Source organism: Acanthopagrus latus, chromosome 13, assembly GCF_904848185.1.
Source record: "Acanthopagrus latus isolate v.2019 chromosome 13, fAcaLat1.1, whole genome shotgun sequence".
Classification (NCBI taxonomy): Eukaryota; Metazoa; Chordata; class Actinopteri; order Spariformes; family Sparidae; genus Acanthopagrus; species Acanthopagrus latus.
This window is the reverse complement of record NC_051051.1, coordinates 22,805,026-22,819,485: the sequence shown is the minus strand read 5'-3', so window position 1 is coordinate 22,819,485 and position 14,460 is coordinate 22,805,026. Positions and strand designations below refer to the sequence as shown.

At 43.3% G+C, this 14,460-nt stretch overlaps 1 protein-coding gene across 6 annotated transcripts in view; it reads right to left on the bottom strand.

Moving 5' to 3' along the window:
• LOC119031093 (rap guanine nucleotide exchange factor 6-like) overlaps positions 1-14,460 on the bottom strand; it is a 153,783-nt gene that overhangs the window by 76,719 nt on the left and 62,604 nt on the right. The window contains exon 1 of one of the 6 annotated variants that reach the window (XM_037119277.1): positions 950-1,609. The exons of the other annotated variants lie outside the window; for them this stretch is intronic. Within the exon in view, the coding sequence (XP_036975172.1) occupies positions 950-1,003 (54 nt within the window). The 5' untranslated portion in view covers positions 1,004-1,609. Of the gene's footprint in view, positions 1-949; positions 1,610-14,460 lie in introns of those variants that run through there. 6 annotated transcript variants of the gene reach the window in all.

Genomic DNA, 14,460 nt, shown 5'->3' with positions numbered 1-14,460 from the left:
CAGTCTGCTGCTGACTAGTGGGAGTCTGTAGATAAATTAGACGGATCAGGGATTATGTGTTTACACGGACAGTTTTAAAGAAAACAATCAATATGTACATCATTGGACTTTACACTAAACCACAAATTGTTGTTTTTAGCAAAAACTCTGCAAATAAATAATTCATTACCCCATCAGCATCAAATCTTATATCTCATCATATCGTCTGTTCAATTGTAAGGATGGAGATCATTTTCTTCAACTGCTGTATATAAACTAAGATATTATAACTAGTGCCCCTATGTTCGCAAACTTTGTCCCATTATCTTTGCTCTCCTTCAAGTACTTAACTGTCAATAAAAGTAAAAAAGATTTCAAAGATGTAGCCCGTCAGAGGTGCAGAGCTCTGTGGCTTCTAAATATTATTTTTAGAAACCATCAGATCATTTTAACCTTTGAAGAGTGAGGACGGATGCAGCAGCTAGGATGCATAAAACACTCCAGCAAAAACCAAAAGCAAGATTTATCAGGCTTCTTTTTATACAATATGCATTCTATATGCAGACAGTAAAACACATGTATCATTCTTATCTTTAGAGTGTAAACGCAATATTTTTAGTTCTAAATTTCATCCTCCCTTTACAGTGTAGTGTGAGGAAGCTTTGGCATGGTACCCACTGTTGTGCATATCAGTATTTTTCAGGACACAAGAGTTAAAATTCTAATTTAAAGCAAGAAGCAAAGCGTGAAGCATGCATTCATAAACACACACAGAAAAGTAATTCATCATATGCATGTAAATCATTTTCTTTCATCCACACCCTATCTCGCCTTCTCAGTAAGACAGACACACACACACACACACACACACACACACACACACACACGTACACACACACACGCACACATAGAGGCGGCGGCATCCTAAGCCAGAGGCACTGGCCAGAAAAGGGATTACGACATCGCTTACTTTGGAGGACCACGGCTGCAAGCAGTTGGCATAGCAACGGACCAGGAAAGCCATTTCCACAGGAGGGGAGGGTGCCAGCGAGGGGAAGTTTCCCCCGTTCACCAAGAGATGAAGAAAAAAAATAAATAAGTAACAAGAGGAGGGCAAGGGCTGATGCCGATGTCTTTGCTGCAAGAGGAGAACTGTCCAGAAAAATCCTCAATGTTGATCTGGCAGGAACAGGCAAGAAGATCGGCTGGAATGACTGTCAGATGTCGACTTTGAGTCAAGGCAGATCCATCTAGATGGCAAGCTTTTGCTTTTCTACTAAAGCAACTGCAACAGAGGGGCTTAAAAGACTCCTAATAAACCTTGAGTGCTGGAAATCTGCAGAGCATTCAAAACTAATCCCAGAGGTTGCATGGTCGAAGATAAAGCCATCCAACTTAACATCCAAATTCAGGAATCTTTCTCTAGAAAGTCATTTTTGTCTGCTTCTCAATCCACTGTCCTTTAAAGATGCAGAGCTTCCTCTCCACAACAGACGAGCCAGTGCTGGATGAAAAGAGGAGCTTGTATGTGCATCTGCAGCCCCCTGGGAAGAAGCCTAACGCCTGGCTTAAAGTCATCTAAACAGTCCCCTCTCACCTCCCAAAAGCCTGGATCCTCCGCCTGCAGCTTTTCCCTCTTCCTCATTCGCTGTCTACGCCTGTCAAACTCCTTTCTCCGTCTCTTTGCAACTCTTTATCTCTCTACAGAGCTCCAGCGGTGCAGCTCCATGGCAGTAGGGCCAGTGATCCCCGCTCCCGTGCCCCCAGCTTCAAGCTCTCTTCCTCCCTGATTAGCGCTCGCACCTCACACCGGCATTCCTCCTCCCCCTCCCACCCTTAGAGAGATGCTACCGTGGATAGGATGCCGTGCTGTGGAGAGCCAGCCGCTAATGGGAAGCGGGCAAGAGAGTGAGAGCGAGAGAGGAGGGAGAAGGGAGGAGAATCCAGCTGAAAAAGAATGACATCACCTGTGCAGTGAGAGAGCGAGAGCGAAAGCAAGAGAGAGAGAGAGAGAGAGAGAGAGAGAGAGAGAGAGAGAGAGAGAGAGAGAGAGAGAGAGAGAGAGAGAGAGAGAGAGAGAGAGAGAGAGAGAGAGAGAGAGAGACAGAGAGACAGAGAGAGAGAGAGAGAGAAGGGATGGGAGGTGGTGTGGATGAAGCGAGAGCAAGTAGGGGGAAACTGCATTAGATGGATTGGCTGCTGAGCAGATGTGGATGGGAGAGAGACAGAGATAGAGAGGAAAGAGAGGGAGCATCTTTATTGATCGGCTGGTAACATAAAGCTGAGTATATTGAGGGCAAGCCCCTCCCCTTTGTGAGCATAAATTACACAAAAAAAAGGCGGGGGGGGGGATAAATCACTGAGCCCCTATCAGATACAAAGACAGACGCCGGCAGTATTTTGGTGAATGTGACTGAGCGACACAATAGCACAAGCCGATAATGGGTTTTCCCCCTGAAAAAGCCCCCCGTCTGGAGGATTTGCGGCGCAGCAGACAGGATTTGATGTATAAGGAAGGAACATTACAATCACAGATAAATCACTCCAAAACAGAGCGTCGCTGAGTAAAATACAGAGGTAATAAAAGCTTTAGGCTGAGACGTCTGTAATCATCAACTACTAGGAACAGATCTGATTAGACAGCAAATACAAATAATTACTGATCGTTTATCTCATTCAAAATATCAAGTACAGGATACCACAGAGTTAAACTGGCAAAATGTTTCTTTTTCCTTTGAGCTTGAAATCTCTCAAACCAGTAAGCACTGAGTAGGTAATATGAAAGCCAGTGAAAACTATATCTGGTTAAAAAAGTTCAAAAAAGGCTTATAATATACTAAAAGGTTTCACTAATATTTAAAGGGAATCACAACCCCTTCAAGAGAGCAGATGAAACAGAAACTCTGCAATACGCAAAACGCAGCAAAAAGCAAAACTGGGACTTAAAATAATTATTTAATTGTCCTTTTCTAGCCCATTTAAGTCCATTAACTGAAAATACTGTAAAAGTACAATTTACCCTCAAAAGGTAGTTACAAAGTCCCTTTAAGAGCAACCATCATGACAACTTCTGTAGGAAATGCCATCATAACCGGTTTATGCAGCAACTGCACGTTCTGCTTTGGTTACTGAAGAGGTGAAAGAGTTTAAGTTGCACACGTGTAAATGAAAAAAAAAAAAAAGCAAAGATTAAAATAATTTATATAATGAAATAATTATATTTTTGGCTTCCTCCTTCTGCTGCTCCTGCTCTCTTCTGTTTGTGGCATTGAAGAAAGGATGAGAGAGAGGAGGGGAGGAACTGAAAGCAGAGACAATAGAAGCTGTCTGCTTGTTTGGATGGCTGATTCTCCTCCAGCAGAGGAGAGATGAGAGCTCTTATTACCAAACGCCTCTAAGAGGGGAGGATGTTTCTCACCCTCTCCCGTTCTCTCTCCCTGACCCCCCCCCATACATATCTCCCTCTGCCTCTCCTTCCTGCCCCCATTATTTTCTTTTGTTGCAATCTCTGCCTGCATATATATATATTTTTTTGCCTCAAATTAGCTATTTCCTTTATTCCTGTCTCAGTATCTGTTCTGGCATCAATCTCTGTCTCTTCTCAGCCTCACTCCTCTTTGAGGATCTCCTCTCGTTTTTTTATCAGCTGTCCATCTATCCGTCTCTCTTTCTGTGCTCTCATTTTCACTCTCTATCTGCTTGCTGCTATGAACCAGGATCTCTACCCTCAATTCTCTCTCCTCTTTCGTGTGTGTGCGTGTGTGTGTGTGAAACGATACCCACCTACCGACTAAGAATGACATCATCTTTTTACTCCTCAGCCAATCAGAGGCAAGCACATGGAGCCCTGCCTTCAGAGGAGTGTTATGTACACAAGAGAGACGGGGAGAGGAACAGAGACGGAAATAGATACGCTATGTAGACAGATGGATAGATATAGATGGATATATAGATGTAGAGATTTAAAAAAAAAAGGTGGGTGAAATTAGGTATGTATGTCTCATAAGACCGTGGCCAAGACTGTGTGTGTAGTGTGTGCTAACTGCAGTCTTTTCCCTTTCGCATACTAGTGTGCGCAGCACTACATCATTCCCCTGCCCTGCTGTCAAAGCCCCAGCCCTAATAAACACGCACATGCACACTCACACTCACACACACACACACACACACAAATGCAAACAAGTTTGGAGCATTTTTGTTAAGCCCCTGCAGGTCTGCAGGAAAAAGCTGCATAGAAGTCCAGCAGCATTGGACATTTGACCGGTCTTAACACTAAATTAATTGTTGTATTAAATATTAAGAGGAGTACAGTGATTCATAAATGACCATTAATTAAGTTATAGAGCCAAACTTTCTTCATTCAAACGATGTTTTGCTCTTCTTGATCAATGATTGATGAAACACATTAATCATTCAGACCGTAATGTTTTAAAGAGTCTGTTTAATCTCTGCTACACACTGACGAGTTTTTAGGTGTCACGTGGTGGCTGAAAAAAAACTAAACAGTAAGAGTATTTTCTTGTTTTTGAGGAGGTTAAAAAGGATCACTAGGACATGACTACGAGACCTCGCACTGAAATTCAACTACAATTGCCGCCTTGCCGTTGTATACCTCCATATGTCAGGTGCTCTTTCTGAGCCATCATTGACTAACAGCCACAACATTTTTTTGCAGATGACGTCACAGTGAAGTTAACCTTTGACTTTTTGGATACTGTCATAACTTATCCCGTTAGACATTTCTACAAATTTTGTCAGAATTATCATATCAATGATTAAAACAACTCACCCTTGACTTTTCAACGCTGAATTTTAATCAGCTTAGCCTTGAGTACAAGTGGACGTTTGTGCCAGATTTGAAGAAATTCCCTAAAGACGTTTTTGAGATACTGCATTCACAAGAATGGGTATGTATGTATGTATGTATGTATGGACAAAAGAAAAAACAGTTTTGCTGTTGCTGACAGGGAGGCACAAGTTCAAGTGCTTCTTGACTCCTGCCATCTGGTTGAAGATATGGCTAACTGGTAGAAAATGACAGCAGTTTAGAAGCATTTATCTAAATTAATTTCCAGTGAGGGAAGGATGGAAGGGAATTACAGTCAAACTGTCACAGGAGATAGTATGTATTAAACTCATTATGAACTGATTTCTGTGCAGTAAGCTGCAGCGAGACACCGTGACGTGGTTTCAAAACATTTTAGCACAGGAGATAAGCGTCTGCAACAGCCCAGGTTTTCAGATCTGAAACTGAAAAAGTCGAAACACTCGCTAATCTGCATAACGTCCCTCAGACAGTCGTTTACTGTAAGAGTCAGATGTGGGATCTGTCTGTAAAAACACAGAGCAGGACACACGTCACACAGGAAACACTTCCTGGAACAGCCTTGTCTGCGGCTGTGGCTGTTTGTGAGCATGTGCCGGGTGAAGTCAGGTGATTACAGACAAGAAGACGCAGAGAAGAGAAGAGTTGAGGGACATGAATGATGACTTGGGAGAAAAGTCAGAAAATGAAAAAAAAAAAAAGAGACAGAGAGAGTGTGAGACAGAAAGTGAGACAGGGTGAAAGAGACAGAGAGAGAGAGCAAAAGAGAGAGAGACAGAGACAGAGGAAGAGAAGTGTGTGTAGAACTTTTTTTGGAAAACATGACAAACTCAACAGGAAATGTGACTGGTCTAATGGCAAGCTGTCAGACAGACATACTCACAGACATCAGACTACACTACACATTGTGTGTGTGTGTGTGTGCGTGTGTGTGTGTTGTGCTTGTATTGCTCAGTGAGGCGTGACACGGCTCAGTGATTTCTGAGGGGGTCCTGTCTCTCTTTTGTCACTCGGCCTGGTGCTGCTGGGACAACTACCCCCCTGGGACAACACACACGCATTAATCCATACACCCTCACATGCCTGCACAAAGTGGACAACAACACTGTGTGTGTGTGTGTGTGTGTGTGTGTGTGTGTGTGTCTACTGCTGAAAGCTAATCAGTTCTGCCAGGCTAATTAAAAAGAGTCAGCTGACCGAAGCCCCTGTAGCTACACACACACACACACACACACAGGAACATGGTGAGAGAGAAGTGCTGAGTCTGTTGCGTGGCTGTACAGTGATTTCCATGGACAGTCCAGAGTCAGAGTCAAAGAGACACTGTGCTTCTTCTTTAACACAACTAATGAGAGGGGAGCTATAATCCAGTGCCGCTTTGGGCGCATCACAATGTGAGACTTGATTACGGCATCAGACAGCATGTTGGGACTGGAAATGTGGTAGTTTGAAGCGTGGCATGAATGTAGAAAAAGGCAACACATCCAGCAATTATTTTCATATTGAGTGCTGCTGCGGTTATCTTCTTGATCATTTGGCATCCATGCCAGGTCAACATATTCAAACATTTCATTTTTTACAGAGCAAAATCCAAGGTTCTACAGACGACATGAGGAAACACAGCAAATCCTCTCATTTGAGAAGCAGGTAGCAGTGGAAATTTTGCCCAACTGGCTCAAACAATGACTGGAAATTTGAAATGAAAATCGTTGCAGATGTTCCAAACATTGGCTAATTGCTTCGGTTCTATAATTCGGACAGTGCATCATTTTTGAAGCGAGTGAAAAAAAACCAGCACCTTAATCGTATCCATCTGTGTGTAGAAGCAGCCGTATTTCATTTGCAATGAACATAAACAAACGATAGCTGAACTAGAGATCAGTAAATACCTACCACAGCATTTCAGGGCACATGCAAAGCCAGTTTTGTTTCGAACTGCTTTGGAAGCATCTTTGTCCCTTTGTAAAATAAACAGTCAGTATTTATTTCCACATCGGGCTGAATATACTAAATGAGTTTGTGGATTTTTTGTTCCATCCTCGCCTTTCCTCAGTTGAGGACTAGTAACAGAGATTGTTTTTAAAAATCTTAACAAAAAATGATGAAAAACTACACGACTCCCTGCCTTCATTATAATGTCACCTCACTGCAGGGAGTAGACACGAAAGTCCCTGAGCTGCGTTTTAATGCCTTATATAATCTGACGGTTTCCTGTGTACAGTAGACGAGCAGCGAGTCCTGCTCACACAAAAAAAACATACAGAGACGCACGTTCAGACGCAGCTATGTGACCGTGCTGACCGCAGCCCTCTGATCGTGTGTGTTTGTGCGTGTACACACTCACTGTGTGTGTTCGTGTGCGTCTGTCTGAAGGACAAGACAGGAATTCCTGCCATTTAAATCAGCCCTTCCCTTTCCGACTGGTCCCCACAGAGAGAGACGGATTCAAGAGCTGAACAAGAAAAACTAAAACTGGCAGCAAAAGAAGAATCTGACAAAAAAAACTGCAGAGCTGACAAATATATTGCAATCACTCTCTTCATCAATCATCGATGTTTCTCACCTTCAAATACACCGACACCATGTGTAAACAAACCAATGACCCCTTATTCATTGACTTCCTGTCTGGAGGTCATCATACAGAGTAAGAAATAGCTCAGAGGCTCAGGACCAATGTAAGACATATCCAAAGTGAGGGAGGAGACAGTGAGTGAGTGAGAGAGAGACAAGCGCACGAGACGTAAAAAAGAAGTTGAGTGAGTGGATTTAGATTTCACTGAAGGAAAGTGGGAGGGCAGGCTGAGGGGAAGGGAGAGGGCTGTCAGCAGGATATCGCGAGGTGAAGGAGAGGTAAGGCAGGAAGAGTCGAGGCCTTGTTTTCTTCTGGATATAGCTTGTGTTTTCTTATGGAGCGAAACACACAGCGAGGAGCACTTTTTGTTTTCTGATCCTCTGATTAGATTCCTGTGCATAAACATGAACTGCCGTCATCCTTCAGCTCACTCCAGCTCTCCGGGAACTTTTCAAAAATTAGGGAGGTTGGATTGGATTTAATAGCCTTTGGGTCTTCTGTCGTCTTCAGCTTATAAAGAGTGATTTCAAATTCAAGAGAAACAATAGGAGAAAGAGCAGGAAAAATAGACCCAGCGTATTTTTATATCAGTGCAAAATACAGTGTATATCTGCATATATCTTTCACAGAAAAACAAAAATATTAGTAGACAGATGATGAAAAACAAGGTTAGAGGGAAGGGAAATAGCAGGGAGGGAAGACGATGGGAGGGGAGAGGGTGGAGGAGGAGGGAAGCAGAGGAGAGAAGAGAGGAATATAGAGAGGTAGTTCAACATCATCTTAGCGCTGCTGATGTAATCCCTAAAATTAGCAGCAATAACAGCGGCAGATAGTGCCCCACTGGTACACTGCGCTGCCCAGCGTACTCCACTCTACACACACTCATGTACATCAAGACTGAAATACATGTTGTGCATACTGTCCATTATTCTTAGAATGGACATGCAGCTCAAAGAAAGATGGCAGTGCACGGTAACATAAAAAAAAATTTTAATTTACAAGCATGTGAAAGTGTTTGACTGTGTGCTTGTGGCGTGGACGATGAATGCCGCAGGAGTCCGGGCGCAGCGCTGGAGCCCTGCTGGGCGACTGAGGTCTGTGGTTTCGTTGGCTGTTTGAAGGCATCAGTCCAAGACTGGGCTGAGTATTTTGAGCCTGAGTCACAATTTGAGGAAGTAAACAAGTCATTGATTGGCGCATGATCGTTGTACTAGACCCTGCCAGCTGTTTGCCTGAAAAATATTTTGGTCTTTAGGGGCTGTTTTTGCTCGTAGCAATTATCTGATCAAGAGCTTTTTGTCTGCGTTTTCTTTTTTTTTTTTTGTCCTCCACTGCAGTAGACAGATGTAGATGGTGTGTGTAGCAACTTTGAAAAAATGAAATGATTTATAAGAAAGATGATTAACCCTGAAAAGACTGCAGCTTTGGAGCACTTGTCCATTTGTCTGCTTCACTGTCAGTCAGAAGTGGAAATACCATCACGTGTTACTTGCAGGTATAATTAACCCTACTTAGATCCACCACCCCTCCTCCTCATCCTCGCCTCCTGTCTTAACCCTCTCTTGACCCTGCCTCTCCCACCCCATCCTTCCCACCTCCTATTAAATCCCCATCTGACCTTTCAGCAACCTTCACCTTCCTGCCCCACCCCTCCATCCCCCGTGCCTCACCCAACCCCCCTCTGCTCGGCACCCACTCATTTTTTTCATTACCTGTCAGCCCCCATTATCTTCCAGACTTCATTTCACCTTCCTCTCTCCTCCCTCAACCCCTCATCACCATCTCAGCCACTTGGTCCCTTCAGAGCTCCTCATACCTGTGGTATATATCCATCTTTTCATTATCCTTGATTCCTTATCGCACCTTTGAAAGACACACGTAATTTACTTCCACTTCCAGAATTCTTCCATCTCATTTTTCACCGTCACGCAATTTTATTCTAACTTTGCTTCCTGTTCTCTCACCTTCCATTTCTCTCACTTCCTCCTGCATTCCGCCCTTCTCACTCCCGTCCTCCTTCCACTCCTCTTTGATTTTTTTTTTTTTTTTTTTTTTAAAGGTTATGCTCGTGCCTTCTCTGCATCACCAGACACCAGAGAGTGAAAGGAAAAACAGGAAAAGGGGGAGCGGACGTTTGACAAAGGTCGAAACTCTGGATCAAAATACAGTGGGATTGCAACTCGCTTTTCTTCCTGCAGCTGCTGAGTCACCTGAATGTTGATACATCAGGGTTTTTTTTTTGGTTAGTCCTTTAAGACTTTTAATGATTTTTACTACTTAATGAAACTCAGAAAAAGAGGTTGCCGTCACATTTAAACAAAGAAGCAGAGGACAGTTGTGAAAATGAAAATTATCAGGGAAGTTTAAAATAAAGTTGGCTTTCACATGCCCCAATGTATATGAACAACTGCTAATTCAAATCGATCTTTGTAGGTCATGACATCATTCAGCTATTTGTTCTAATCTGTTAGAAACCTGTTTTAACTATCCAGGATATCCATGCTTCTTGTGAAAGTAGTCATTTCTGTCAACTGCCGTCCACTCCTGTTGTAGGAATTTCCTGATTACAAACAGGTCAACAAGTCAATCAGCTGATTACTTGTAACAATGAAAACATTCACCAAACTTACACAACATGTTTTGCATAGTTTTGCTATCTAGGTCAATTATCCAATAAAATAATAATATTTCAATAATAAGCTTTCATGACAGAGGCGTTCTCACAGTGCACCATTTTCTACAATCTTTTGTTCTCACGGCCTTTCTTACAATTCTCCTCCTCCCTCCCTTCTTCCTGGCTCCCCCTCTCTCCCAGGGGCCCTGCTTGGTCCTGCAGTGGCAGGGCTGGCTCGAGACCCCTGGGGGTTTTAGCTGGCCCCACCTGCATTCTGATAGAATGAGACCAGATGAGCTCAGGGAAGGACTGGATGTATTAAAGCAGCGAGGGGCTCTGACACACAAGCAGCCCTGAGTGTTTAAGCTCTGCAGAAGTACAGGGAAGATGATGAACTGCCAAACAGACGTACAAGAACCTCCACACTGCACATATCTGTATTTATACCACACAGCTGAAAAGTCCTAAAATAAAGTACTAAATGTCCAGACACACCCAAACGCTTGAGAACACGCACAGCACATGTGCAGTTTTACAGACACGCAGCTTTTCAAAAGCGTGCACGCACACACTAATAACAATGGAAACGAAGCCAGGATTATTACGGGAATGTTAACAGCTTCATCGTTACATGATGCCAAGCAAAACTCTATAAAACTGACCAACACCAGTGAGCTCATTCCAACACAATCAACACAGGAAATTGACTTTTTCTCAACAAAACCACTACAGTGGCTTGTGCACCACAGACTTCTCAGACATGTTTGCTGTTTTACCACATTTTCCAACATACAGAGGATGAGAAGAACAAATTGTATCTGCAAAAGGGAGCAGTCGGGAGGAACCTTTCATGCCAAGTCAAACTAACCAGAATTATCTGATGAAATAAAGCAAAAAAGCAAGTGCACCGTTCAATCACCCCATCTGAACGACCTTCAAACCCTCAGACAGGTTGGAGGACGATGGCAGAGTCATTTTCTGCATGACTCCATCACACCAGGTTGACACAGTTATGACAAAGCAGTCGCATGAGTCACACAGATGACTTGCCGACTGGATGATGAACGCAACCTGAGATTTAACCTGATTGTAAGCGGTGACTCTGAGAGTAACTTGAGTAATGACACTGCATGACGAGCACACTGTCATCAAATTGAGCCAATATGATACCACCAAAGACAGCGACATGACGGTACAGTGGTTGCTAATGGCTCACTGAAAATAAATGGGTGTCATATAAATGTGGAGTCAGTCTATAATCTCCATTTTGTTTTGAAGTAAGCCAAAATGTTCAAAGTGCTTTTCACAGCATACGAGACCAAGTATGCTTTTAAATCTGGTTTCATAAATGCCTGAGAGGGTTTATTTTACCCTTGGAGACGGTACTTGATGATACAGCCTCATTTCTAAGGCCATTCAGTTGCTTTCAATGGCCTGGCTCTCCCTCAGCAGGTGAACGTTACCTCCTCTGCACAGGTCCACGCTAAATAAAATTGGTCAGAGGCATTTATTGTCCTGAAGACTTCAGAAAAGATTCCAGCTTGTTTTCGCAGCTCTCCAGCAGTGGTGTTGTTAACCTACTTATAACAGATTATGTATGACACCAGCTGGTTTTTGAAAAAATAGTACAATCATTGCTATTATGCAGGGTTACATAAATGTGTGCGCATGCATCTGTTTCCTTTGATGCGATAATACAGAGGTTCCCAAAGACTTCCAAACTGTTATTAAAGAGGGGCGCGGCGAGGCAAAATAAATGAGGCAAATGTTTCACAACTTATGCCAAGTCAACAGCAGATCACAACAAAAGTTATCTCAAGACACTTATCAATTAGAGCAGGTCTAGACCATACTATTTAATTTACAGAGACCAGGCATTCCTGCATGAGCAAGCACTTGGCGACAGTGGTGAGAAACCACTGCCTCAAATGTTGTAAATATGGGGACTCCGGCTTCTGGTGCGACTGCCCACAGCACCAACTTATGGTTAAAGAAGTCAACTATTAAACTAGCGTGTACAACCCCGGCAGCGCACAGCATCACTCTTCTGAACAATCCTATTTTTAGTGCGTGGTGGGAACAGAGGGAATGAATATAAATAGATGTGTAACCATCAATGGTTGAGGCCAAACTGTCCGTGGGGCACTTAAACAAATTTGGTGCGAAGATGTGATTTGTCGTTTCCTGCATGCAGAGATTTCTAGAAATCTGTGATTAAACACATCAGTTAAAGCAAGACATGCCTACACTAAAAATCTTGCCTCACCAACCTCCCCCTCTGCCTGAAGTTATTCTCATTAGATGTTCATTGGTGGTTGATGCTAAATGTTACTGATGCAGGCTTTACTCATGTGTGTGACCCCAGTTAGCCAGAGAGGGGGAAACAAATGCACAAGTGTTTGGAGGGGGAGGAAGCAAAAGGCAGACGTCAGACGCTTTGCCTCATAACACAGGAAGTTAGCAAACCACACAGACGTTGCTGAAGACGTGGTGTTTTCCGGTGTGTACCGACGCATGATTGCTTCAAAACAGCAGAGAGGATGCCTCTTCATGCTCTGAAAGAATCTACACAACAAATCTACAGCACGTAGTGTCTAGGCATCCGTGAGTCTTTACTCAACTGGGGCACAAAATGTTGAACACCAGCGAGTTAAACTCTGGATTACTCAGATGGCATAAACATCACTCTTTGCTGGTTTTATTCTGGTGTTGTGCATCCTGAACTGTCCTGTGCAGATGGCTGAACCCGCCTCATGTTAAATTAATGATCCTGGGGGTGCCGTGGAGTAGTCTGACTGTAAAAGCCCCTTCCAGCAGGTGTTCCCCCCCTAAGAGGTGATGGGGTCATCTATGTATGTGGGGTTGTCCTATGAGAGAAAAAGTCATCTGTTGAGGCATCTGATGTCTTAATGAAATGACTTTCTCTGTGTGCATGAGTGTGCTGTTCTGTGTCTGTTTCTGTACAGCGTGTGTGTGTGCGTATGTGTGTGCACGTGCGTGGTATGAATCTCAGTCATTAGTGAATCCCAGAGGTCTGTTATGGTAGTGAGAGAATGCACAGCATCTTCTGTCTGCCGCCCTGCTGGAAGACGAATCAGGTTTCTGGATCAATAACAATCAATCACAACCAGGGTCATCGCAGCGGATAAAATAAAGTTAAATAAAATGAATGGAAGTAAATCTTGAACTAATCAGCAGTTTGTCTTTGTAAGCACTGGAAAGAAAAAGGAAAAGCATCCAGTGGGTCTACTCATTGTTGTGATTTGTAAGCAGAGGCTTTATTGTTCTTCAGTCTCTGCTGAAGACACAAGTGATGCTACATTTTCTTCCTATTTTTGCATCTTTTTTTTTTGGACTCCTCTCAATTCATAGCTTCGGGAACTTAATTCACTCCAGGGCGAGCCATTAATAGGGGGAGAGAGACGCCAGACACGAGCCTACTCCAGTGATAATGGATTACTGATGTCATTATGGTTTAATAAGGCCTCTAAACAACATCCTCTGATCCAATGCCAGAAAAACAGTTCTCTTTGAGCGTCTGTGTGTGTGTGTGTGTGTGTGTGTGTGTGTGTGTGTGTGAGAACAATGTACATTTATAACTTGTCTAACATCCAGTCATTACCATTATATCATCACAAATGGGCAACCCCCTGAGATACACTGAAAGAAGTAAAGCAAAGTAACAGTGTCTTGTGCGATGGAGGTTTCTTTATGACTTATCAAATGCAGTAACATATTTGCTCCACTAGTTTCTTAAGCAGAGAGAGAGAGAATGTCTAAACATTTAGATTAAGGGTATTAAGCAGATGCTTTTGACCAAAGCAACTTACAATAATTCATACATACATTCATACACTGATGGCAGTGGCTGCAACGCAAAGTGCCAGCCAGCATATCAGGAGCAGTTTGGGGTTCAATATCTTGCCCAAGGACACTTCGACATGCAGACCAGGGGAATCAAACCAGCATCCTTCCAATGACAAGTCACTTTACCCCTGAGCCAAAAACACCCCTTCTTACAGCATAATGGGAGCATGGATGGAAATTTGTTTTAAAACCTCAGAAACAGCCCCCATGGAGGAATTAACTGGTTCCACTATGTGTCACCAAACCACCAACAGTACACTAGATGACCTGAGAGATGATGGTTCTAGTGTTGCACAAATCATAAAATCAATAAAGAAAATCACAAACAGGTCTGAGTCACAGTGACAAGTCCAGTTGCCTCTGCATAGCACTGAGGTATACCACGACCTGGATGACTGAGAATCTTCACGACAGACACAAATCGTGGGGGAAACCTTCCCAAACCTGTCTCCGCTCTGTCATGTTCAAATGTCAGAACAAAAACACCTCGTCCTCCATGTGTTAACCAGTCAGTTGTTGCTCCCAGCATGCATCTGTTTATTTCAGTTAGCCCCCTTCCTATCTGCCACCCACAGTGTCACATATGCATGTGTGGCAGCCCCA